Below are 26,297 nucleotides of genomic sequence, written 5' to 3' on the forward strand. Positions count from 1 at the left end.
CTCGTCTGTTCCCTGGTGGGTGTGACAGCCTCGTCAGTCCCTGGCCTATGTGACATTCTCGTGAGTTCTCTGGTGCATATGACAGTCTCGTCATTTCCCTGGTGGGTGTGACATTCTCGTCAGTCCCTGATGGGTGTCACAGTCTCGTCAGTCCCTTTTGGGTGTAACTCTCAGACACATTAAAGCCGACAGAGTTGAACTAGTCTTCTCTTTTGTGTTCTGATAAAGAGCTTTACTAACTCTCCAAATGTCTTCCTTTATTTTATCTGTAAGGCACAGCTCAACAGCAGCAAAGCAAAGTGTTTTAGAAGCCAAACACACCCTCCAGGTATGGAAAGACGCGTACTTCGATATTCGTTCTAAAATTGAAGCTTCAGGAAGAGATCAACGCTGGGAATTTGATAGGAAACGACTGTTTGAGAATACTGATTACATGATTACCATCTGTCAACATATTTATGAGATCTTACAGGTATGGCAAATGATAAAAAAAAAACCCTATGAACATTTTCTGTTTGAGGTTAACATGTTTTGAGCTTTTAAGAAATATCCTTTTAAAACATTTTAATGATGTTTATTGATCTTTACTTCAGTAGAAGATTATAATAGTTACTAGTTGATCCCCTGTGATGTTATGCTCGGAGTCAGGACAAAGTGTCGTCTTCAGGTACAGTGAGATTAAACGGCAGGGGATACGGGGACCAGGATGCACAGACATGATTCAGCCCCCCCATTTCAAAATCATACATTCTGTCCATATTTTTATATATTTGCATTATAAATCTCTGTGATTACCATTTATAATGGAAGCTGTCTATAAACATGCCACCTGCCATTGGTGTTGCTGCTGCAGTGTCTTCACTGGTGGGGGAGTGTAATTCCAATGTAACAGATTTACAAAGTCATTTTTCTATCCTAAATGTGGTCATAGGAATTTATGTTGAAATGTTAAATGGATATCATCTACATAATGCAAGGCTGTAAATGCATTACTCATCAATCTCCTTCAATGTCGCTCATGTTTTAGATTCTTATTGAATTCAAATTTCACCATCTGCTGTGGTGAGATTAAAACCCAGGTCCCCAGGGCATTACCTTGGGCCTCTGGATTAGTAGTCCAGTGACAATACCACTACTCTACCACTTCCCCTTACTCATATTTTGTAAGGACAGGGACATTATGGTACATAGTGAGTAATGTATTATTATGTGTAACATCAGCCTGCTTATTTAATGTCGCAAAGCCCAGGAGAATTAAATAGGCACAACCTGAGATCAATTAGAGGCTAATTGTTGTACAAGTTTCTATTTAGATTCACAGATATTTATAAACTGTCAACTCCTTCCCTTGGGGAGACAAAGGCCATAAGTTTCTTTCCTTTTCAATACTTCTTTATTCAGATAGGATCCAAATTCTACACTTGCTTCCCTGAGCTGCAGGTGGTGTGGGGAAATGACTGGGATGCCATTTCTCAAATCCTGTAATTAGCCTCATTCTATAACAAGTAGCAGCAGGTGAGGACTGGGATTGGTCCAGCTAGATTGACGCAACAGGCAGAAGGGGCTGAATGACCAACTCCTTTTCTTCTATTCCTTTCTGGTCCTCTGCACTTTAGTGAAGGAACTATATTTTCAAAGAAAATTGATGAAAGCACCTAAACTTGGACAAAACTTTCTCAGAAAGAAGAGATTTGACTCAAATGACAATTAATCCCTTAAACTTTCTTTGCGAGACACAAGGTGTTCTTCAAGAATTGTGAAGCCACCTCCTGCTGACCTTCATTTCAATTCAAAACATCCAGAGTGCAACTACATTCAGAAACTTTGCCAGATTAAACATAGTTACTGGACTTCAAGCTTTCCCTCAATCTTCTCTTCTCCTTAGGCTGTCCCTCAGGGTTGAGGATGACTTGCTTCCACACTAAAAAATAGTTCTCAGGTGACTGAAGAGTCCAATGCATGACCTACAGCCTCTGTCACAGATGAGGCAGAAGGTGGTAGGGGGAACGGGTGTATGGGGTGCCCAGGTTGCCACACGCTCCTTTTGCTGTGGATGCTTGGCTTCAGCTAGCCCATGGCAATGAGACTTGAGGTGTCCAACTCCTTCCAGGGATGCTTCCCCTCCAATTCGCATGGTCTTGGGCCAGGGATTCCCAGATGTCGGTGGGGATGTTGCACTTTTTCAAGGAGGCTTTGAGGGTGTCCTTGAAGCTTCTCCTCTGCCCTCCTGGGGCTCGCTTGCCGTGCCGAAGCTCCGAGCACTTGTTTCGGAAGTCTTGTGTCAGACATGTGGACAATGTGACCCAAAGAGCGGAGCTGATTGAGCGTGGTCAATGCTTCGATGTTGGGGATATTGGCCTGAGCGAAAACATTGATGTTGGTGCGCGTATCCTGCCAATGAATTTGCAGGATCTTGCGGAGGCAGCATTGGTGGTACTTCTCTAGAGTTTTGAGGTGCCTGCTGTACATAGTCCATGTCTCTGATCCATTTTGGAGGGCGGGTATCACTACTGCTCTGTAGACCATGAGCTTGATGCTGGGTTTGAGGTCCTGGTCTTCAAACACTCTCTTCCTCAGGCAGCCGAAGGCTATGCTGGCACACTGAAGGTGGTACTGGACCTCATCATCGATGTCTGCCCTTGTTGACTGTAGGCTCCCAATGGATGGAAAGTGGTCCACTTTGTCCAAGGCCTCATTGTGGATTTTGATAACCAGGGGTGGTGGTGGGGGGGTGGGGGGGGGCAGTGCGGTGTGGAGGGGGCAGGTTGGTAGAGGACCTTCATGTTATGGATGTTTAGTGTAAGGCCCAAGCTCTCATCTGCGTCGGTGAAGGTGTTGACGATGGCTTGGAGCTCAGCCTCTGAATGTGCAAAGATGCAAGCATCGCCTGCATACTGTAGTTCAATGACAGAGGATGGGACGACCTTGGATCTGGCCTGCAGGCGGGGGAGGTTGAACAGGTGCCTGCTTGTTCTGCAGTTAAGCTCCACTCCAGCGGGGAGCTTGCTGAGGGTGAGATGGAGCATTATGCCAAGGAAGATCAAGAAGAGCGCCGGTGCAATGACACAGCCTTGCTTGATCCCAGTCTGAATGTGGATTTGGTCTGTGGTGGATCTGTTGGTCAAGATCACGGCTTGCATGTTATCGTGGAGCAGGTGGAGGATGGGGACAACATTTTGGGGGCAGCTGAAACGGAGGAGGATGTTCCATAACCCTTCACGGTTGACAGTGTCGAAGGCTTTTGTGAGGTCAAAGGAGGTCATGTACAAGGGTTGGTGCTCTTCCCTGCGTTTCCCTTGCAGTTGCTGCGAGGTGAAGATCATGTCTGTTGTGCCCCTTAGTAGGCAGAATCAGCATTGTGACTCTGGGAGGAGCTCTTCAGCCACAGGGAGAAGGCGATTGAGGAGGATTCTTGCAATGGGTGCTTGGGCCATAGGTGGCCTTGACTGCGCTAAAGAAACCTCTCACGTCATGGTTGTTAGCTAACCGTTGGATCTCAATGCAACATTACAATAAGCACTGTAAACAAAGATAGAATCTATCACAGAAGCTGCAAATCCAAGGCCTGAATTTTCAGCTCAGGAGGTGGGCGCGATCAGCGGGCCCGGGATTGGCCGGGAAACGGACCGCTGACCGCAACCAGTCCCCGTCCGTGATTTCACGCTGGCTGGCCAATTAACGGCCTATGTAAAATGACAAACAATTGTGTCTTTTGGGCTTAATTGCCCTCCTAATTGTCAGCGGGTGTGCTTCTGACGTTTGGGTGCGCCTGCTGATGGAAATATCACGAGTGCAGGATGACATTGGGATGCTCGCCCGACGTCATCTCACGCGATTTCACACCCAATTGGGTTGGGCACGTGCCAGCCCGATTGGCGTAAAATTCAGCCCCAAGTTTTCAGTACAAAAGGATCACAGACAGTAATGACCATGTCCTTTGGAGATGTTGGTGAAAGAGAGCTAAGAGTAGTAGAGTCACTCCAATGTACGTAATGAACAGATTTATTTATTTTTGGGCTACAGATTTCCTCTCTCTCTACCAACTCTGTCATCCTCTTTCAAACAGATTCTTCTATTGCCAGGAACACTGGTGACACCTCATCTGTTGAACTGTAAGGGAGATAACGGATAATAAGTCTTAATATTCTGATGCTCACTCAATAAAAGAAAGGGCACTTAACTTTATATAAATAACCTCATCTGGTGCGACAATCCCCTCCGGAATGCCCTGATCCACTGACTCCAGTTTCTTGTGCACCTCCCTACACCAAGCCACCTCTACCTCCCTACCTCTTTTAATATTGTACTTTTAATATCCAGCCATGAATGGTGGTGGACAATTAAACAATTCATTGGAAGAGGCTCCACAAATGCCCCCAATTATGGAGGAGCCAAGCACATCAGTGCAAAAGATAAGGCTGAAGCATTCGCAACAATCCTCAGCCAGAAGTGCCAATTTGACAATCCATCCTGGCCTTCCATGGAGGTCCCCCCATTACAGATGCCAATCTTCAGCCAATCTAATTCATTCTGCGTGATATCAAGAAATGGCTAAGGCACTGGATAGTGCAAAGGCTATGGGACCTAACAATATTCTGGCAACAGGCTCCAGAACTTGCCGTGTCCCTAGCCAAGTTGTTCCAGTAGAACTACAACAATGGCATCTACCCAGCAATGTGGTAAATTTTACAGATATGTCCCTGTAGTAGGACAAATTCAACCCACCTAATTACAGCCATATTGACCTACTCTCGATCATCAGTATAGTAATGGAAGGGGTCATCAACAGTGCTATCAAGTGGCATTTGCTTAGAAATAACCTGCTCACTGACACTCAGTTTGGATTCTGCCAGGATCACTTAGCTCCTAACCTCATTACAACCTTGGTTCAAACATGGACAAAAGAGCTGAACTCCAGAGTTGAGGTGAGAGTGAGTGCCCTCGACATCAAGGCAGCAAGTTTGACATCGGGGAGCCCTGCAAAACTAGAGTCAATGGGAATCAGGGGGGAAACTCTCCATTGGTTAGAGTCATACCTAGCACAAAGAAAGATGGTTGTGGTTGTTGGGGGTCAATCATCTCAGTTCCAGGACATCACTGCAGGAGTTCCTCAGGGTAGTGTCCTAGCTCCAACCATCCAAAATAGATTTTAAATTTAAACACCAAGCCAGCAAGTTTACCACAGCACCGACCTGACAGTGGAATTCCAAAGGCTTTCCTCCACCTTTGGTTACAGGACACAGCAGACTTCTGTTAAAGTGGCTGGAGGCTTCCCCAAGGCTGTTTTACACAGTCCTCTTAGATCTTACATGGCCCCCCAACATAGCCTTCCATTCTCTTTATATATGTTTCTCTCTCTTTAATCTGTAAATTCATTGTTCTGTTTGTCTTTGAAAATTTACTTTTCCCATTATATAAAAACCTTTCATGTTGCCAATATGGTCAGCACCTTTGGGAAAAATAAACACACTGCTTGACCTTGCTTACCTTGTTAGTTGTAAACATCCCTTTGAAACCTAAACAACCCCTTCACATATCTAAAAATGCATATTTCCTTCACACCTTACATGCTAAGCCCTCATTCATGTTTACTCATTAGCATTTCAAATGCCTTTTAGCCTTAACTTAAGCTTACAGTCTATCTGACTCTAATTCAATTAAATCAGCTACACAAACAGCCATTCACACTCACACCCATAAACCTACTTTACAATAGACCACAATAAATTAGTTTCATGAGACATATCACTTGATTTTCATAGTACCCAGAAATTCATATTCCTTATTACATCAAGAATTATAATGACAAGAAGTTAACACAAAAAGTGTGACTAAAATGTTACAAGAATTCAAGTAGAACAGACATGTGTCAGGGGGCTAAGACCTCACTCGATATTCTTATAATATATATATTATATATATATCATCATGGTTAATTTATAAAATCTTTAAAAAATCTGGACAAAGGCTTTAAAATGACTGAAGCCGTGGCTGGCCATGACACAAACAAACTGAAATGTCTGGCATTTAGAGAAGCTGCATCTCATTATCTCTAAAGAGGTGCTAATGACACCTGTGACTGCAGAGATCTAGTCCAAGGGAATTGTACAAAGGCCATTTATATTTCTAAGACCAGGCCTGGCCAACAGAGACAACCAGTCTGGACCCTGAAACCTCTTGAAATTATTAATGGTTGAAACATTACCAATCTCAAGAATCCAGACTAAGGAATATATATCCTTTGCCCAAGCCAAAGTGAAGGTGGGAGTCACGTGACCTCCCCCACCTAACAAGCTGCTGGAACCTGTAATATTGCCTTGTGGAGCTGCAAAGCTCAGACTGCCATCTGCCATCAACCAAGCAGCAGCTCAGAACCAGAGCTCCGTCCATGTTTAACTGCCTGGCCCCAATTCTACACTGTTTCTACCAAACAAGGAGGTAAAAGGTTATCGGGGGTAGGTGGGAATGTGGAGTTGAGGTTACAATCAGATTAGCCATGAACTTCTGTATCAGTGCCTACAAGTCTAATTCATCTCTATGTGCTTATCCCATGGAAGTCAGCTGTACTGGAAAAGTCAATTATCCAGCATCAGTTTAAACCATAGAACCATAGAACACTACAGCACAGAAAACAGGCCATTCGGCCTGCCAACTCTGTTTAAAAAAATTTTTAAAAATTCATTTATAGGATGTGGGCTTTGCTGGCTGGGTCAGCATTTATTTTTAATTTATTATCTTTTAAGAGGCAGCTTGACAAATACATGAATAGGATGGGAATAGAGGGATACGGACCCCAGAAGTGCAAAATGTTTTAGTTGACAGGCAATATGATCGGCACAGGCTTGGAGGGCCGAAGGGCCTGTTCCTGTGCTGTACTTTTCTTTGTTCTTTGTTCTTTATTGCCCATCCCTAATTGCCCTTGAGAAGGTGGTGGTGAGCTGCCTTCTTGAACCGCTGCAGCCCATGTGGTGTAGGTACACCTACAGTGCTGTTAGGAAGGGAGTTCCAGGATTTTGACCGAGCGACAGTGAAGGAATGGCGATATATTTCTAGTCAGGATGGTGAGTGACTTGGAGGGGAACTTCCAGGTGGTGGTGTTCCCATCTATCTGCTGCCCTTGTCCTTCTAGAAGGTAGTGGTTGTGAGTTTGGAAGGTGCTGTCTAAGGAGCTTTGGTGAATTTCTGCAGTGCATCTTGTAGATGGTACACACCACCACTGATGCACAGTAGCAGCAGAGGGAGTGAATATTTGTGGATGTGATGCCAATCAAGTGAGTTGCTTTGTCTTGGACGGTGTCAAGCTTCTTGAGTGTTGTGGGAGCTGCATTCATCCAGGCAAGTGGGGAGTATTCCATCACACTCCTGACCTGTACCTTGTAGAGGGTGGACAGGATTTGGGGAGTCAGGAGGTGAGTTACTCGTTGCAGGATTCCTAGCCTCTGACCTGCTCTTGTAGCCACAGTATTTATATGGCTAGTCCAGTTCAGTTTCTGGTCAAAGGTAACCCCCAGGATGTTGATAGTGAGGGATTCAGTGGTGATAATGCCATTGAACATCAAGAGGCGATAGTTGGATTCTTTCTTGTTGGAGATGGTCATTGCCTGACACTTGTATGGCGCGAATGTTAGTTGCCGCTTGTCAGCCCAACCCTGGATATTGTCCAGGTCTTGCTGCATTCGGACATGGACGGCTTCAGTATCTGAGGAGTCACGAATGGTGCTGAACATTGGGCAATCATCAGTGATCATCCCCACTTCTGACCTTATGATGGAAGGAAGGTCATTGAGGAAGCAGCTGAAGATGGTTGGGCGTAAGACACTACCCTGAAGAACTTCTGCAGTGATATCCTGGAGCTGAGATGACAGACCCCCAACAACCACAACCATCTTTCTTTGTGCTAGGTATGACACCAACCAGTGGAGAGTTTTCCCCCTGATTCCCACTGACTGCAGTTTTGCTAGGCCCCCTTGGTGCCACACTCGGTCAAATGCTGCCTTGATGTCAAGGGCAGTCACTCTCACCTCACCTCGAGAGCTCAGCTCTTTAGTCCATATTTGAACCAAGGCTGTAATGTCAGGAGCTGAGTTGCCCTGGCGGAACCCAAACTGGGCATCAGAGAGCAGGTTAGTGCTAAGCAAGTGCCGCTTGATAGCACTGTTGATGACCCCTGATGGGGCGATAATTGGCCGGTTTGGATTTGTCCTGCTTTTTGTGTATAGGACATACCTGGGCAATTTTCCACATAGCCAGGCAGATGCCTGTGCTGTGCTGGAACAGCTTGGCTAGGGGCGTGGCAAGTTCTGGAACACAAGTCTTCAGTACTATTGCTGAAATATTGTCAGGGCCCATGGCCTTTGCAGTATCCAGTGCCTTCAGCCATTTTTTGATATTACGTGGAGTGAATCAAATTGGCTGAAGATTGGCATCTGTCATGCTGGGACTCCGGAGGGGGCCGAGATGGATCATCTGCTCAGCACTTCTGGCTGAAGATTGTTGCGAATGCTTCAGCCTTATCTTTTGCACTGCTGTGCTGGGCTCCCCCATCATTGAGGATGGGGATATTTGTGGAGCCATCTCTTCCAGTGAGTTGTTTAATTGTTCACCACTATTCACGACTGAATGTTGCAGGACTGCAGAGCTTTGATATGATCTGTTGGTTGTGGGTTCGCTTAGCCCTGTCTATCACTTGCTGCCTATGCTCTGTGAAAAAATACACCATTGGACTTTGATTCTGGACTCTGGACTCATGTGAAACAATAATTCTTTATCCTGTTTTTTTTTCCTTTCTTTCTCTATTCCTCCCTTTTATTGTGAGTGAAAAAGGAGGCTATGTTGCGGCCCCTCCTCTCATGTTTGAACGTGTGCGAATGAATCAGCCCTCTGAGTTTACCCTATCTCGAGTTTGCTGTGGAGTTTTGATAGAAATTGGATCATACCAAAACTGAGTGTTTAGGAAAAATACACCACCACTTATAAAGAGGGAAATCAAAATCAAAACACCTTTCTGGTTACGGATGGGCGGTGAGAGGAGAAATCAGGGCTGTTTAATCCCCCTCCTTTCCATTATACACAAAATGTGTGCAGGTTTATTATAGATACAAGAAAGTAAACAGATTTGCTCTAAAAAGGCTAAAGATGTAATGCGCAAGCTTTGTATACTTATTAAACTTAGCAGCATAGGTTAATGTTTCAACCTGATGTGCCACAACGTGGTAAGCTGTGGGTTCACCCCAGAATTTCCAGTGCTGCCTCTTGTTCATCTTCTAACATTCAGAATATTTAATAGTCATTCTCAGTGGTACAAACTCAGAAACTCATTACTAAGTAATAAGTAGATGTTTTGATTGATCATCATGAAGAAATGTATTTTTTTGTTAATTATTGTAAACATCAGAGCAACACAAATTAAACAAAGAAAATTCTGTTTGGTCTTGTAAAATCACCAGATACGAGAAGAATTTTACAACATCTTTGGACCAGAATTGAAAGCTGTAACTGGAGACCCTAAGCGGATTGATGATGTAGTTAAAAGGGTTAATGATCTGGTTGTACCTATTGTGGAATTATCCTTTGATTTGTTTAGCATTCGTCATAGCCAAATGTGGAAGGTTGTAATGGAGGATTTCGATACTCAGGTTCAGGTATAGTAACATTGGATGAACATTGATCGAATCTCTTAATTTGTTTATGATAAAATCTGTTTCACATTAAGGCATTAATATTTTAGAATCCTCAAAAAGAGGGCCTTGAATCTTTGGAACTCGCTTCCTCAAAAAGCAGTGGAAGCAGTCTTTGAACATTCTTAAGGCAGAGCTAGATGAATTCTTAGTAAACAAGGAGGTGGAAGGTTATCAGGGGTAGGTGGGAATGTGGAGTTGAAGTTACAATCAGATTAGCCATGATCTTATTGAATGGCGGAGCAGGCTCGAGGGGCTGAGTGACCTACTTCTGCTTCTAATTCGTATGTTCGTATGTAAAATTTCTGTGCAGAAACAAGTAATTTCCCTGTTTTTTTTGCACCTCTTGTAGTCAAGAACACAAGCATTAGGAGCAGAAGTAGACCATATGGCTTGTTGAGCCTGCTCCACCATTCAATACCATCATGTCTGATCTTGAGCTTCAAAACCACTTTCCCAACTGCTCCCCATATCCCTTAATTCCCTGAGAGATGAAAAATGATGGAGCATTCACAGCCCTCAGGGGTAGAGCATTCCAAAGATTCACAACCCTTTGAGTGAAGTAGTTACTCCTCATCTCAGTCTTAAATGATCAGCCCCTTATCCTGAGACTGTGCCCCTTGTATGTTTCAATGAGATTGTCTCTTGTTCTTCTAAACTCCAGAGAAATAGGTCCAATTTACTGAGCCTCTCATCATAGGATAACCCCTTCATCCCAGAAATCAATTTAGTAAACCTTCACTGCACTGCCTGCAATGCAAATATATTCTTCCTTAAATGTAGAGATCAGAGCTGCACACAGTATTCCAAATGTGGTCTCCTCAAAACCATGAAAGGTTATCAGTGGGTAGGCGGGACATTATAATCAGATCAGCCATGATCTTATTGAATAGTGGAGCAGGCTTGAAGGGCTGAGTGGCCTACTCCTGCTCTTATTTCATATGTTTGTTTGCATGTATGTTCGTATGTTCAATCGTAGCAAGATTTTTTTATTCCTGTACTCCAATCCCCTTGCAATAAAGGCCAACACGCAATTTGCCTTCCTAAATGTATGCTGCACCTACATGCTAACTTTCTGCAATCCTTGTATGAATACACCCAAGTCTCTTTGAACTTCTATATTTACAAGTTCCATGCTTTCTAAAAAATATTTTGCTTTTTTATTCTTATGGCCAAAGTGAATAACTTCACATTTCCCTGCATTATAATCCATCTGACACCTTGTGCCCACTCACTTAACCTGTCTATATGTCTTTGCAGCCCCTCTGTGTCCTCCCCACAGCTTACCTTTCCAATTAGCTTTGTATCATCAGCAAATTTAGATATATTACTGTGACACAAAACTAGGTGGGAATGTGAGCTGTGAGGAGGATGCAAAAAGGCTTCAAGGAGATTTAGACAGGCCAAGTGAGTGGGCAAAGCACAGCATTTGGATTATAATGTTGAAAAAATTGAAGTTATTCACTTTGGTAGGAAAGACAGAAGTGCAGAGTGTTTCTTAAATGGTGAGATACTGGGAAGTGTTGATGCCCAAGGGGACCTAGGTGTCATTGTTCATGAGTCACTGAAAGTTAACATGCAGGTTTGGCAAGCAATTAGGAAGGAAAGTGGTACGTTGGCCTTTATTGCAAGATGACTTGAGTACAGGAGTAAAGAGATCTTGCTGCAATTCTATGGAGCCTTGGTGAGAGCGTACTTGGAGTATTGTGTACAGTTTTGGTTCCCTTACCTAAGGAAGGATATACTTGCCATAGAGGGAGTGCAGCAAAGGTTCACAAACTGATTCCTGGGATGGTGGGGTTATAACCATAGAACCATAGAAAAGTTACAGTACAGAAAGAGGCCATTTGACCCATCTTGTTCATGCCAGCCCGAGGACACCCAGGGGTGCCCTTTCTAATCCCACCTTCCTGCACCCGGCCCATAGCCCTGCAGTTTACAGCACTTAAGGTGCAGATCCAGGTACTTTTTAAAAGAGTTTAGAATTTCTGCCTCTACCACCAACTTGGGCAGCGAATTCCAGACACCCGCTACCCTCTGCGTAAAAAAGTTCTTCGTCATGTCCGCCCTACACCTTCTGCCACTTATCTTGAATCTATGTCCCCTGGTTCTAGAATTCTCCACCAAGGGAAACAATTTTATCCTGTCCACTCTATCTATTCCCCTCATAATTTTGTACACCTCAATCAAGTTACCTCTCAGCCTTCTTTGTTCTAAGGAAAATAAACCCAACCTATCCAATCTCTCCTCGTAGCTACACTTTTCTAACCCTGGCAACATTCTTGTAAACCTCCTCTGCACTCTCTCCAGAGCTATTACATCCTTCCTGTAATGTGGTGACCAGAACTGCACACAATACTCCAGTTGTGGCCTCACCAGTGTTTTATACAATTCCAACATTATATCCTTACTTTTATATTCTATACCTCTGCCAATGGAGGAGAGCATTCCATATGCCTTCTTTACAACCTTGTCTACTTGAACTGCTGCCTTCAGGGACCTGTGTACTTGTACGCCAAGATCTCTCACTTCATCTACCCCTCTTAGTATATTCCCATTTATTGTGTAATCCCTGTAACTGTTTGACCTCCCTAAATGTATGACCTCATACTTCTCTATGTTAAAATCCATCTGCCACTTTACTGCCCACTCCACCAACCCATCTATATCGTTTTGGAGATTATGGCTATCCTCTACACTACCCACTACTCGGCTAATCTTTGTGTCATCTGCAAATTTCCCATTCGTTCCCCCCACGTTCAAGCCCAAACCATTAATATATAACACAAACAGCAAGGGTCCCAACACCGAGCCCTGTGGAACACCACTTGGGACAACTTTCCATTCGCAAGGGCATCCATCGACCATTACCCTTTGTTTCCTGTTACAAAGCCAACCTTTTATCCAGTTTGCCACATTACCCTGAACCCATGGGCTTTTACTTTCCTGACCAACCTGCCATGTGGGACCTTGTCAAATGCCTTGCTAAAATCCATGTACACAACATCCACTGTACTACCTTCATCAACCCTTCTTGTCACTTCCTCAAAGAATTCAATCAAATTTGTGAGGAAAGACCTTCCTTTAACAAATCCATGCTGGCCATCCCTAAGTCCATACTTTTCCACATAACAGTTAATCCTATATCTCAGGATTGATTCTACTAATTTGCTCACCACCGATGTAAGACTAACTGGCATATAATTGTTTGGCATTTCCTTTGATCCCTTTTTAAACAATGGGTTGTCCTATGAGGACAGATTGAGGAGACTAGCCCTGTGTTCTTTAGAATTTAGAAGAATGAGAGGTGATCTCATTCAAACATTTAAAATTCGTACAAGGATTGACAGAGTACGTGCAGGAATAAGGGGTAGGACATTTAGGACTGAGGTGAGGAGATATTTCTTAACTCAGAGGGTGGTCAATCTTTGGAATTCTCTACCTCAGAGGGCTGTGGAGGCTCAGTCATTGAGTACATTCAAGACAAAGATTGGCAAATTTTTAAGTAATAAAGGCATCAAGGGATATGGGGATAGTGTGGGAAAATGGCATTGAGATAGATGATCAGCCATGATCTGGTTGAATGGCAGAGCAGGCTCGAGGGGCCAAATGGCCTACTCCTATTTCCTATGTTCCTATGTTTTCTCATCTAAGTAATTAATATAGATTGTAAATAACTGAGGCCCCAAGCACTGATCCTTGCCGTACTCCGCTAGTCTTAGCCTGCCAACTTGAAATGCTTTGTTTATGCCCACTCTCTGCATTCAGTCCGTTAACCAATCCTCTATCCATGCTAATATATTACCCCCAACTCCTGAGCCCTTATCTTGCCTAGTAACACTTTGTGTGGCATCTTATCGAATGCCTTTTGGAATGTCAAGTATACTGCATTTACTGGTTCCCCTTTATTTACCTAATTAGATAGATCCTCAAAAAACTCTTAATAAATTTATCAAACAGGTTTTCCATTTAATAAAACCATGTTGACTTGTTCTAATCATACTGTACTTTTTTAAGTGCCTTGTTAAGACTTCCTTAATAATAGATTCCAGCATTTTCCCAACAACTGATGTCATAATAACTGACCTGTAGTTCACTGCTTACTCGTTCCCTCCTTTCTTGAAAAGTGGTGTAACATTTGCTAACTTGCAATCTTTCCCAAATCTAAGGAATTTCAGAGAACCATAGCTGTGCATCCACTATCTCTACAGTTATCTCTTATAGAACCCTAGGGTATAGGCCATCAGGTCCTGGGGATTTGCCAGATTTTACTCCCTTAAGTTTCTCTAATACTTTTTCTATGTTGATATTAATTTCCTTAATTTCCTCGTTCTTTTTAGCCTCTAGGTTATCCTCTTTCTCTAGAAAAACTTGTGTCTTCACTGTGAAGGTAGACACAAAATATTTGTTCAATGCCTCTGCCATTTCCCATGATAATTTCTCTTATGTCTGTTTCTAAGGGACCAATATTTACTTTAGCTACTCTCTTCCTTTTAAATTCCTATAAAAGCCCTTGCAATCTGTTTAATAGGTCAGGCTAGTTTACTCTCATATTCTGTTTTTTTCCCTTTTTGGATGCCCTCTGCAGGTTTCTAAAACATTCCCAATCCTCAGACTTACTACTGTTCTTTGCAAGATTATAAACCTCTTTAATCTAATACTATCCTTAATTCCTGAGTGAGCCATAGATGGGTCTTGCTGAATTTTTGTTTTTCAATGGGATGTATTTTTGTTGAATATTTTGAATCGTTTCTTTAAATGTTTATGACTGTTCATTTACTGTGATACCTTTTACTTTATTTATCCAATCATTTTTAGCCAGTATGCCCCTTATACCTGTGTAATTGGCTTTTCTTAGGTGTGAGATTTTTGTTTGTGATTGGAGTATGTCACTTTCTAACTTAACACGGAATTCAATTATTATGATTGCTTTTTCCCAGTGACATTAATATGACATCACTAATTAATCCTGTCTTATTACACAATACAAGATCAAAGAAACATACCTATGAACGTACGAATTAGGAGCAGGAGTAGACCATTTGGCACATCAAGCCTGCTCCTCCATTTGATAAGATCATGGCTGATCTGATAAACACCAACATTCCATTTGCTTTCCTAATCACTTGCTTTACCTGCAAACCAACTTTTTGTCATTCATGTACCAGGACATCCAGATCCCTCTGTACCACAGAGTTCTGCAATCTCTCTCCATTTAAATAATATGCTGCTTTTCTGTTCTTTCTGCCAAAGTGAACAAGTTCACATTTCCCACATTGTACCCTATCTGCCAAATTTTTGCCCACTCACATAACCTATCTCTATCCCTTTGTAGACTCCTTACATCCTCTTCACAGCCTATTCTCCTACTTATCTTTATGTCATCAGCAGAGTTAACGACCATACATTCGGTCCCTTCATTCAAGTCATTGATAAGATTGTAAATAGCTGAGAGCTTCATCCCTAGTCAGTTCCACAATGCATTATTGAATATTCCCAGGCTATTTGATGCTATATTCTGAGGTGGAGGATCGGCACTCATAATGTTTCTCATTCAAACCATCCCAATGGCCTGGCTGGGAAGTGGAAAATAATATCAGGCCTCGTGCTGGGGTTGCATTGTGTTCTAATGAATACTTTGCTCAGGTGACTCACACTCCTTTAACTTTTACAGGAGTCAAAAAGAGAAGTCATATATCCTGTACTTCTAGTTGCATTGATGCCATGCTCAGAGGTGGAGGCTATGTACATATTATTCGCCCTCTCTTCTGCTCCACACTGCAGTCTTGCTTGTTGGTAAATGATTCCAAGGATGCCGGTACCCCTCTGGTGTCTTGGCCAAGTTGGTGCGTGAACCAAGACACTGAGCATTGACAGGCCCTTGTTCCTTGGAAGGTATAGCAACTGAATCCGATCGTGCCCCTCATCTGACAAACATGCGTGACTGTCCAAATCGGCCACTGAATACTAATCAAAAGTCAACATCCTGGATGGATTTCCCTCCTCCTCCTTGGGACAATGATGCCAGTATAATGGCATTGTCACTCCAACTGAGATTATTGAACTCAACAAAGGTTGAACTTGGAACCTGGTCTGTATAGCTCAGTACAACTTCAGACAATGCATTTATCCACTGAACCATCAGGGAATCCCATTGTGGAAATTTTATGACAATTTGATAATCAATATAGAACTGCTGGATGATTATTAGGAGTGCAAAACCTGATATGATTTTTTTCCTTCCTAATCCCCAGGGGATTGAAACCAATTATTGCAACCCAACTGAGAGCAGCTAACCCAGTACAGACTGAGGTTGAACTTGGACCTTCTGGTCCATATAGTTCAGGCTCATTCAGGCTTCATTTACTGGCTAGACCACCTGCTGTCAGTGTGGCATCCACCTAGATACTCAATCCATTGACCTGTACAATACAGTTTCTTTTCATTCAATTATAACTACTTGAACATTATAAATAAAGTTGATTCATTGTTTTTGCAGTTAATTGAAGGGGAAGCAAAGAACTTTATTGATGAGTCATTCAAGAACCTCCGCTCTGCAGAAGCAGCTTTTGACATGCTATTGAGATTTAGACATATCCGCTCACGTGAAGCTATCAACAAACAAATGATGCGAAAGTTCAATGATATTCTGACACAGTATTGTAAAGAGGTAAGCAGGATTCATTTTGGTTTTTGGGTACAGATTGACTACTTTGTCTCAGTAACATTGCCTAATTCAGCTCCTGCCTCAGTTTATCTGCTGCTGAAATCTTCACCCATGCCTTTGCTACCTCTAGGCTCGAGTATTCGAATGCTCTCCTAGCTGGTCTCCCACCTTTCAGCCTCTGTAAACTTGAGGTCATCCAAAACTCTGCTACCAGCACCCTAACACACGCCAAGTTCTGTTCACCCATGACCTCAGTGCTTGCTGGCCTACATTGGCTCCCAGCCCATCAATGCCTCAATTTTAAAATTCTCATCCTTCTTTTCAAATTCTTCCATGGCCTTCCCCTTCCCAGTGTAGGATTTTTAGGTCCCAAAAGGGGCAAGTGTGGAGGTGGGTGGGCATCGAAATTTGCACTGCTGGCCAGTGTGCTAGTTTCCTGGCTCCATCCAACACTGGGCTATTTTCATGGAGGTGGGGTCGGAGTCAGCAGAGCTACTGGCTCACAAGCAGCAGTTTAACAAAAGTTGAAGGCCGAATTTTCCAGTTGGCTTGCAGGCCCCCTAAAGAGTCAGAGACAAGTCCAACCGACGCTCCAGGCAGGCTATGAGTCCCTTTCCCCCTGCCTGGTCTCAGCGGAAAGCTCCAGATTCTGAAGACATTCTTAAATTTAATAATTAAAAAAATTGGAGTTGGGTGCCAACGCATGGAGCACCCTCTTTCGCATACCTAAACTGCAGCCTGCTGTTTCTTCTGATTTGGAGGGCCTCTTATTTGCTCTCCACCTTCGAGACCCCACCTGCGCCCTTAATTGGATGTGATGCTGGGCTCTGTCACTAATTTGCCAGTTCAGGAAAAATCACTGCTGGGTGAGTGCTCCCATACAGTCTGGGGTTGTAACCCCAATTTAACCCTGATGTCAGGGCCTCGATCCAAATGGTAAAATCCTGTCTGTTATCTCTGTAACCTCCTACACCGTATGGAGATGCGTGGGTTCCTCCATGCATCTCTTGCATATCAGTCAGCATGGCCTGGGCCCTAAACTCTGGAATTCCCTCCCTAAACCTCTCCATCTTTCTTCCCTCTTGCCTCCTTTAAAATGCCCATTAAAATCAATTTCTAAATGATCAAGATTTTGGTCACCTGCCTTAATATCTCTTCATATGGTTCAGTGTTATAGTTTGTTTGATTATGCTGCAGTGAAACACCTTGGGTTTTTTTACCATGTTAAAGGTGCTATACAAATATGTTGTTCTAATGTGGTGCCTATTTTTATAGGTTGATATAATGAACAGCCTCTTCACTAATAATGCTAATAATCCTCCAGTGACCAAAAATCAGCCTCCTGTTGCTGGGGCTATCAACTGGGAACGTTCTCTCTTTCACCGGATTAAGCACACCATCGTTCACTTTCAGGAAATGCCTGAGATGTTGGCTAGTGAGCAAGGGAAAGCAGTAAGTCCATATCCTGCTTTTCAACTTGGACATTTAAAGATTTTTCATTTATTGCATAGGTCAATAAATTACAAGACGAAAGCAAAATGCTGCAGATGCTGAAAATCTGAAATAAAAACAGAAAATGCTGGAAAAACTCAACAGGTCTGGCAGCATCTGTGGAGAGAGAAACAGAATTAACGTTTCAATCCAAATGAAGAGTCATACAGACTTGAAACGTTAATTCTGTTGCTCTCTCCACAGATGCTGCCAGACCTGCTGAGTCCTTTCGAGCATTTTCTGTTTTTATTTCAATAAATGATAAGCACAGTTGCCAATTTGAAGGCAATAGTTTGTTCAAGATATATTTGCTACAGATTTATTTCAGTTAAATATGCAACGTTAGCATGGTGCAGATGTTACTAGGTCAGTTATCTACAGAATGCAACCAGACATGGAAAATCTTTATCTGCTGCACTGGTTAATAATCGTAACACTAAAAATCTCTTTCAACGCATTATTATCAACCTAGAGATTATGCTTTGTAATGTTAGCATACAAAGGTTTGACAAGTTCATGACGAAATATTCTGGTACTTATCTCCAGTTTTAATCTGATGCTTCCCAATGTGCAGGTCTTATACACCCAGTAACAATCTCAATATAAATTTGCTGGATTCACTAGGTCTTCCTCTTGGGCAGCCTATTGAATACAATGGGTTTATAGTAGGGTTAATCCGAGGTATCATGAGATCTATGCAACAGGAACCAGTGGTGCACATACTCATCCCTCTAATGGCAAGATAAAAGAGGAAGGAAGAGTGAGTGCTGGCCTAGTGTTCATGAGGGTCTCATACTGTTGCTGACCGATGATGAATCTCCCTTTTTTGTACAAAAACAGAATTACCTGGAAAAACTCAGCAAGTCTGGCAGCATCGGCGGAGAAGAAATCAGTTAACGTTTCGAGCCTTCATGGCCCTTCGGCAGAACTGGAGCATAGTTAGAAGGGAGAAATATAAATTGGTTTAAGGTGGGTGGGGGGGGGGAAGAGACACATTGAGGGTGTGGTGTGATGATTGTGGAGATGAGCAGATAATCAAAAGATGTCACAGACAAAAGGGTCAAAGAGAAAAGGGTCAAAGAGGTGTTGAAGGTGGTGGTCTTTGTCTGAGAAAAGTGCTAATTAAGAATGGAAGACAGGATATTCAAAGTACAGCTCTAGTGGGGGTGGGGTGGAAAGACTAAAGGTTTTAGTTTTAGATTTAAAAATAATGGAAATAGGTGGGGAAAGAAGAATCTATATAAATTATTGAAAAAAAAGCGGGGGGGTGGGGGGGGAAGAAACGGGGTGGGGATGGGGGGAGGGGGAGTTTAAGATCTAAAGTTGTTGAATTCAATATTCAGCCCAGAAGGCTGTAAAGTGCCTAGTCGGAAGATGAGGTGCTGTTCCTCCAGTTTGCGTTGGGCTTCACTGGAACAATGCAGCAAGCCAAGGACAGACATGTTGGCAAGAGAACAGGGTGGAGTGTTAAAATGGCAAGCGACAGGGAGGTTTGGGTCTTTCTAACGGACAGACCGCAGGTGTTCCGCAAAACGGTCGCCCAGTTTGCGTTTGGTCTCTCCAATGTAGAGGAGACCGCATTGGGAGCAACGAATGCAGTAGACTAAGTTAGGGGAAATGCAAGTGAAATGCTGCTTCATTTGCGAGGAGTGTTTGGGCCCTTGGACGGTGAGGAGAGAGGAAGTGAAGGGGCAGGTGTTGCATCTTCTGCGTGGGCACGGGGAGGTGCCATAGGTGGGGGTTGAGGAGTAGGGGGTGATGGAGGAGTGGACCAGGGTGTCCCGGAGGGAACGATCCCTACGGAATGCCGCCAGGGGGGGTGAAGGGAAGATGTGTTTGGTGGTGGCATCATGCTGGAGTTGGCGGAAATGGCGGAGGATGATCCTTTGAATGCGGAGGCTGGTGGGGTGATAAGTGAGGACAAGGGGGACCCTATCATGTTTCTGGGAAGGAGGAGAAGGCGTGAGGGAGGATGCGCGGGATATGGGCCGGACACGGTTGAGGGCCCTGTCAACGACCGTGGATGGAAAACCTCGGTTAAGGAAGAAGGAGGACATGTCAGAGGAGCTGTTTTTGAAGGTAGCGTCATCAGAACAGATGCGACGGAGGCGAAGGAACTGAGAGAATGGGATGGAGTCTTTACAAGAAGCGGGGTGTGAGGAGCTGTAGTCGAGGTAGCTGTGGGAGTCGGTAGGCTTGTAATGGATATTGGTGGACAGTCTATCATCAGAAATTGAGACAGAGAGGTCAAGGAAGGGAAGAAGTGTCAGAGATGGACTATGTGAAGATGATGGAGGGGTGGAGATTGGAAGCAAAATTAATAAATTTTTCCAGGTCCCGACGAGAGCATGAAGCAGCACCGAAGTAATCATCGATGTACCGGAGAAAGAGTTGTGGGAGGGGGCCGGAGTAGGACTGGAACAAGGAATGTTCCACATACCCCATAAAGAGACAGGCATAGCTGGGGCCCATGCGGGTACCCATAGCCACACCTTTTATTTGGAGGAAGTGAGAGGAGTTAAAGGAGAAATTGTTCAGTGTGAGAACAAGTTCAGCCAGACGGAGGAGAGTAGTGGTGGATGGGGATTGTTGGGGCCTCTGTTCAAGGAAGAAGCTAAGGGCCCTCAGACCATCCTGGTGGGGGATGGAGGTGTAGAGGGATTGGACATCCATGGTGAAGAGGAAGCGGTTGGGGCCAGGGAACTGGAAATTGTTGATGTGACGTAAGGTGTCAGAGGAATCACGGATGTAGGTGGGAAGGGACTGGACAAGGGGAGAGAGAAGGGAGTCAAGATAACGAGAAATGAGTTCCGTGGGGCAGGAACAGGCTGACACGATCGGTCTGCCAGGACAGTTCTGTTTGTGGATTTTGGGTAGGAGGTAGAAGCGGGCTGTCCGAGGTTGGGCGACTATCAGGTTGGAAGCTGTGGGAGGAAGATCTCCAGAGGAGATGAGGTCAGTGACAGTCCTGGAAACAATGGCTTGATGTTCTGTGGTGGGGTCATGGTCCAGGGAGAGGTAGGAGGAAATGTCTGCGAGTTGACGCTCAGCCTCCGCGAGGTAGCGGTCAATGCGCCAGACAACAACAGTACTTTATGAAGGATGTTGGTTTCTTGCTGCGATACTGTTCCATGAGCACTCGTACTATTGCCAATGGCCACTCTTGTTGTGGGAGACTGTCAGTGGGTGACGACTTTAGAAATTGGGAACTATTTTAGTCAACTATTTTGTCTTTGTTTAGCATTTCTATCTAACATTTATGTATTTGGTAAGACTGTAGATTTGTGAAAGATTCTCAGTAAACAGGAGATAAGTAACAATGACTTTTGTTGCTCCACAGACCAAAGCAAAATATCTTGAAGTGGCAAAAACAATGAAAGCATATGAAGACAAGTTGTATGACCACTGGCAAAACGAAACGAATATGAAACTGCACCTTCTGTTAAAGCAAAGCCTACTTAAAAAGATTAATGTGTCTTCCATTAGTTTGGGAAGTTATGTTGTTGTTGAACCAGTAAGGATGAAATTTTGTTTGCCTTGTTTTTACTAAGATTAATAGTTGAAACAAGTAAATATGTGAAATATGTCCTTCACATTTTGAGAATTGATTGTGGGAACGGTGTGCAGTGGCTTAACACCAATATTGTTTCACCGTTACTTCTTGGATTCAAGTGAATCAGGTACTTACTCCTCCCTAAGATAAAAACAAAAAACTGCGGATGCTGGAAATCCAAAACAAAAATAAAAATACCTGGAAAACTCAGCAGGTCTGGCAGCATCTGCGGAGAGGAACACAGTTAACGTTTCGAGTCCGTATAACTCTTCAACAGAACTAAGTAAAAATAGAAGAGAGGTGAAATATAAGCAGGTTTAAGGGGTGGGTTGGGGGGGGCTGTGGGGACGGACAAGTAGAGCTGGATAGAGGGCCAGTTATAGGTGGAGATTGCCGAAAGATGTCATAGACAAAAGGACAAAGAGGTGTTGAAGGTGGTGATATTATCTAAGGAATGTGCTAATTAAGGGTAGAAAGCAGGACAAGCAAGGTACAGATAGCTCTAGTGGGGGTGGGGTGGGGTGAAGGAATCGAAAAAGGTTAAAGGTAGAGATAAAACTTACTCCTCCCTCTTCTTTAAAAATGAATTGCAGCAGTCCTAAGTTCCTATAGAAAGCAACTCTCAGTGAAAACCAAGCACTGAACTGAGAGTTTTGCAATTGATGGATCTCTGCTTTTTGGGCAATGGAAATGACACTGTACGGGTGACTGTTCTGAGGTTATAGTTAAGACATATTGCTGGAACAGAGAGAAAGCAATACGTGTTGGGGACTCGTGATTCATGGGCAAATGAAATAAGCACCGACATTGAGTGATTATTTTACTGCGGGTCTTTCCATACGCAGTTTAATTTAGCATCAAATAGAGAAACTTGACAATAGGTAGTTTTGTATTGTAATAAATGTGGAATTAATTCTGTTCCTAGTGATATAGTCATATGCAAATACTTCAAACTCTCCCTGAGTAAGATCTTCTACTTTATGTATTGTAAGCCAGAATATGGACCCTCCAGGTTTCCAAATTATTAACAAGCTTTAACAACCAATTTAGATCATGAAAATTGCATCTGTTGAGGTGGCACACTGAGACCGCAAAACTGGGGAACCAGCATTGTATCTATCCTTTGCACCACATATATACCTATCCAGAGCCATCGCAAATAAACAGGAAGATTGGGGTAGAAGTACAGTGGGACCTGGGGTACTCATAAATCACTAAAAGTAGCGATGCAGATCGATAAGGCCATTAAAAAAAAAGCAAGTATTGAGGTTAATTTCTAGAGGGATAGATTGGAAAGCAGAGAAATTATGTTAAACGTACATTGAATCTTGGTTGGACCACATTTGGAGTATTGTATTCAGTTCTGGTCTCCATATTATAGAAAGGATACAGAGGCATTGGTGTGAAAAAGATTCAGAAGAATGGCACTGGAACTGAGAAGATATCCTTAACAGGGAAAGGTAAATAGGCTAGGGCTCTTTTCTCTAGAAAAGAGAAGGCTCAGGGTGACCAAATAGAGGTCTTTGAGGTAATGAAAGTGTTTGATAGAATAGATGCAGAGAAGGTGTTTCTTCTTGAGACCAGAACTAGGGACCATCAATATAAAATAGTCACTAATAAATCCAGTAGGGAATTCAGGAGAAATGTCTTTACCCAAAAAGTGACAAGACTGTTGAACTTGCTACCACATGGAGTAGTTGAGGCAAAAACCATAGGCGTATTTAAGGGGAAGCTAGATAAGCACGTGAGGGATAAAGGAATAGAAGGTTATGCTGACAATGTGAGATGAAGAAGGTTGAGGGAGGCTCACGTGAAGCATAAACATTGCATGGGACAGTTTTGCGGAATGACCTGTTTCTGTGTTTTAGGCATGATGTAATGCAACAGTTGTTCGACACAGTTATGGTATTTTGTCCTATGGATATATGACCTTGGATGCTTGACATCTGAAGACGTGAGGTCATGCAAACTACACTTTCGAGTTTGATGCCTCTGAAAAGCATGATAAAGGAATAATTGCATTTGTTTGGAACTTTCCATGGCCACCAGATGTCTCAAAGCATTTTACAGCCATGAAGTACTGTCGAAGTATCAAAACTGTTATAATGTAGGAAACACATCAGCTTATTTATACCACAAGCTCCCACAAACAGCAGTGTGATGATCACTGAACAATCTGTTTCTTTTGTGACGTTGATTGTAATTATTGGGCAGGACGCTGGGGATAACTCTCCTGCTTTTCTTCAAAATTGTGTCATGGATCTTATGTGTCCACTTAAAAAAAATGACCAGGCCTTGGTTTAACATCTGAAAAATGGCACATCCAACAGTGCAGTGCCAGTGCTCCCTCAGTACTGCACAGGAGTGTCAGTCTTGATTTTTGTGCTCAAGTCTTAGAATGGGACTTAAGCCCACAATTTTCTGACTCAGAGATGAGAATACTGCCAACTGAACTATAGCTGAAACTGTTTTTCTAAACACAAATCATAAATAAGAAAGCCAATAGCGGTCATATAATTTACATAAACAAAGTATTCTCATGCTTAAAATGACATTGTAAAGTATCACCATTGCTATTTTCTATCTTTCACAATGCTGTTTTTCAGTATTGAATTCTGCTTTTCTAATACAGAATTTGAGTGCTCACGAGGACTGGTTTGATGCTACTTCCAAATATGAAGTGAACTTTTCCCGTGAACTGCATGAAATTATAATGGAGTCCAAGTATATGGAGCAATTAGGATTTCAAATACCACAGCTAGCCAGAAATGTAGCTCTACAAGAACATAAGTTTCTCCGGTATGATGTTGGTCTAAGAAAACTTGATAATAGTACAGATGGATAATGAAAATAAATAATTTGATCATACCCCCAATCCACCGCTCAACCTTCCCACTGCCACCCCGTCACTACCCTTAATCATGAGAACTGTTTGATTCACTGATATATTGGTGTATACTCTCAGCGACATTTGCTGGTTAACTGATAATGAGGCACTCCTCAACATAATGGGAAAGGAACACCTTCTCAAATGCAGTGTGGTGTGTTTAGATTTCAGTGTGAAGCAGCTTTGTTTCATGCATCTATGAAATTGCATATATGTAGCATTTTTCACTGCTTCAGAATACCCTAAATTACTTTACAGCCAATTAAGCACTTCTTGAAGTGTAGTAACAATAACCCAAAATGATTGAAGGATAAAATCAGCCAGGGTACTTCTTTGAAATATTGCCTCGCGATCCTGCTCTGAGAGACCAGATTGAGCCATAGTTTAATGAAAGACAGTACCCACGACAATGCAACCTTCCCTCAATACTGCACTGGAGTGTTTGTCTAGATTTTGTGCTCAAGTCTCTGGATGAGGGCTTGAAGACACAACTTTTGACTCAGAGACAACAATGCTACCAACTGAACCTATTTAACCCTAGTTTGGAGAGGGGGAAGCCAGGTAATCTTGAGTACAGTGTGCCATTCACTTTCTGTTGTGCTGGGATGATGCAATGTATTTTACTACTTGGGTCTTTAGGTATACCACCGGACTAAAGAACATGTTAAATCGCTATGGAAAACTGATGAATTCCCTAAGTTCAGCAGAGACCAAACTCATGACAGAACACATTCGAGAACTTCAACGAGTTATTCGATCAGGTTATAGAAGACTAAACTGGAATTCATTAGGTAACCATCACTAATTTTATATGCTTTGTATCAGTGTCCGGATAGTCTTATAACAGTTGCAATTGCCAGGTCATCTCTTTCTAAATCAGATTTCCAGCATCTTCAGTATTTTGCTTTTATAATAGCTATCGTAGTGGTAGTTTTGGACTAGTAAGAATACGAGGTTAAAACCCACCACTGCAGAATTTGAGTTATTGTTGGATTGTTGGAAAAGCCCAATTGGTTCACTAATGCTCTTTAAGGATGGAAACCTGATATCCTTACCTGCCCTGGATGTATATGTGATTCAACTCCCACACCAATGTGGTGCTCTTTTAACTAAGCCTGAAGTGGTGCAGCAAGACACTCTGTTGTATCAAACCATTACCAAAAACTCAAGAAGGCAGCCCACTGCCATGTTCTCAGGGCAATTTGGGATGGGCAATGAATGCTGACCTTGCCAGTGAAAGCCACATCCTGAAAATTAATAAGTTTGAAAAACTGCCAGCAGTCAGCAGGAAGTGGCTGAGCTTCCTCTAAGTCCAAGCTGTAATTGAGTGTTCTCAGGATATCTGCTAGTAAGTGCAAATGAAAAATTGTTGTGAGGAGCATTGTCACCCCATAAGTGTTTATAAGTTTTCAAGTCATAAATGATATAATTAATGATAAATAGCTGTTGCTCTTGAAAATAACTTAATGTAAAATGAAACATAGGGGAGAATTTTCTCCCCGTCGGTCAGGAGCGGGCGCGGAGCCGATCACCACCCCGATCCTCTGTGTGCCACCATTTTATGTGGGTGGGCTTTAATTGGCCCGCCCAGCGTGATGCGTGCCCGGTAGCGCGCATTGCTATCTGTGCGGGCGGGGGGAGGAGGGAGAGCCAGGCCTACCTCAGGGAGATTAAGATCAACATGAAACATTGAAAAAAATAAAATAAAATAATTCAGATGTGTTCCCTCATGCGACAGTGTCACAGGAGCTGGGACAGGTTTATGAATTTTAATGAAAATTTTTATTGAATTAATAAAACCTTCATGAAACCTCATTTTGCCTGTGGATAAGGTTTCATGAAAAATGCGAAGGCCGCTGGGCTCTTCGCCTGCCCGCCACCTTAAGGTTGGATGGTCAGCTTTCTCCATTGGGTTAATTGTTTTATTGATGCGCCCGCCAAGCAGACCTTTGACAGTTTGGCGGGCGCACAGCTGACTCTGGTGCCCGCTCGCCGAACGGAAGATCAGAATGACATACGGTG

At 43.1% G+C, this 26,297-nt stretch overlaps 2 protein-coding genes across 2 annotated transcripts in view; one reads left to right on the plus strand and one right to left on the minus strand.

Annotated features, from left to right (window-relative positions):
• eif2b1 (eukaryotic translation initiation factor 2B, subunit 1 alpha) overlaps positions 1 to 26,297 on the minus strand; it is a 1,065,098-nt gene that overhangs the window by 217,177 nt on the left and 821,624 nt on the right. The window lies entirely within an intron of this gene.
• Positions 1 to 26,297, plus strand: part of dnah10 (dynein axonemal heavy chain 10) — a 350,590-nt gene that overhangs the window by 51,929 nt on the left and 272,364 nt on the right. The window contains 8 exon segments of the mRNA XM_078554603.1: positions 274 to 472; positions 9,447 to 9,641; positions 16,177 to 16,347; positions 17,620 to 17,796; positions 21,176 to 21,334; positions 21,682 to 21,703; positions 24,070 to 24,187; positions 24,915 to 25,066. Coding sequence (XP_078410729.1) covers positions 274 to 472; positions 9,447 to 9,641; positions 16,177 to 16,347; positions 17,620 to 17,796; positions 21,176 to 21,334; positions 21,682 to 21,703; positions 24,070 to 24,187; positions 24,915 to 25,066 — 1,193 coding nt within the window.

Source organism: Cetorhinus maximus, chromosome 12, assembly GCF_964194155.1.
Source record: "Cetorhinus maximus chromosome 12, sCetMax3.hap1.1, whole genome shotgun sequence".
In the NCBI taxonomy this organism is placed as follows: Eukaryota; Metazoa; Chordata; class Chondrichthyes; order Lamniformes; family Cetorhinidae; genus Cetorhinus; species Cetorhinus maximus.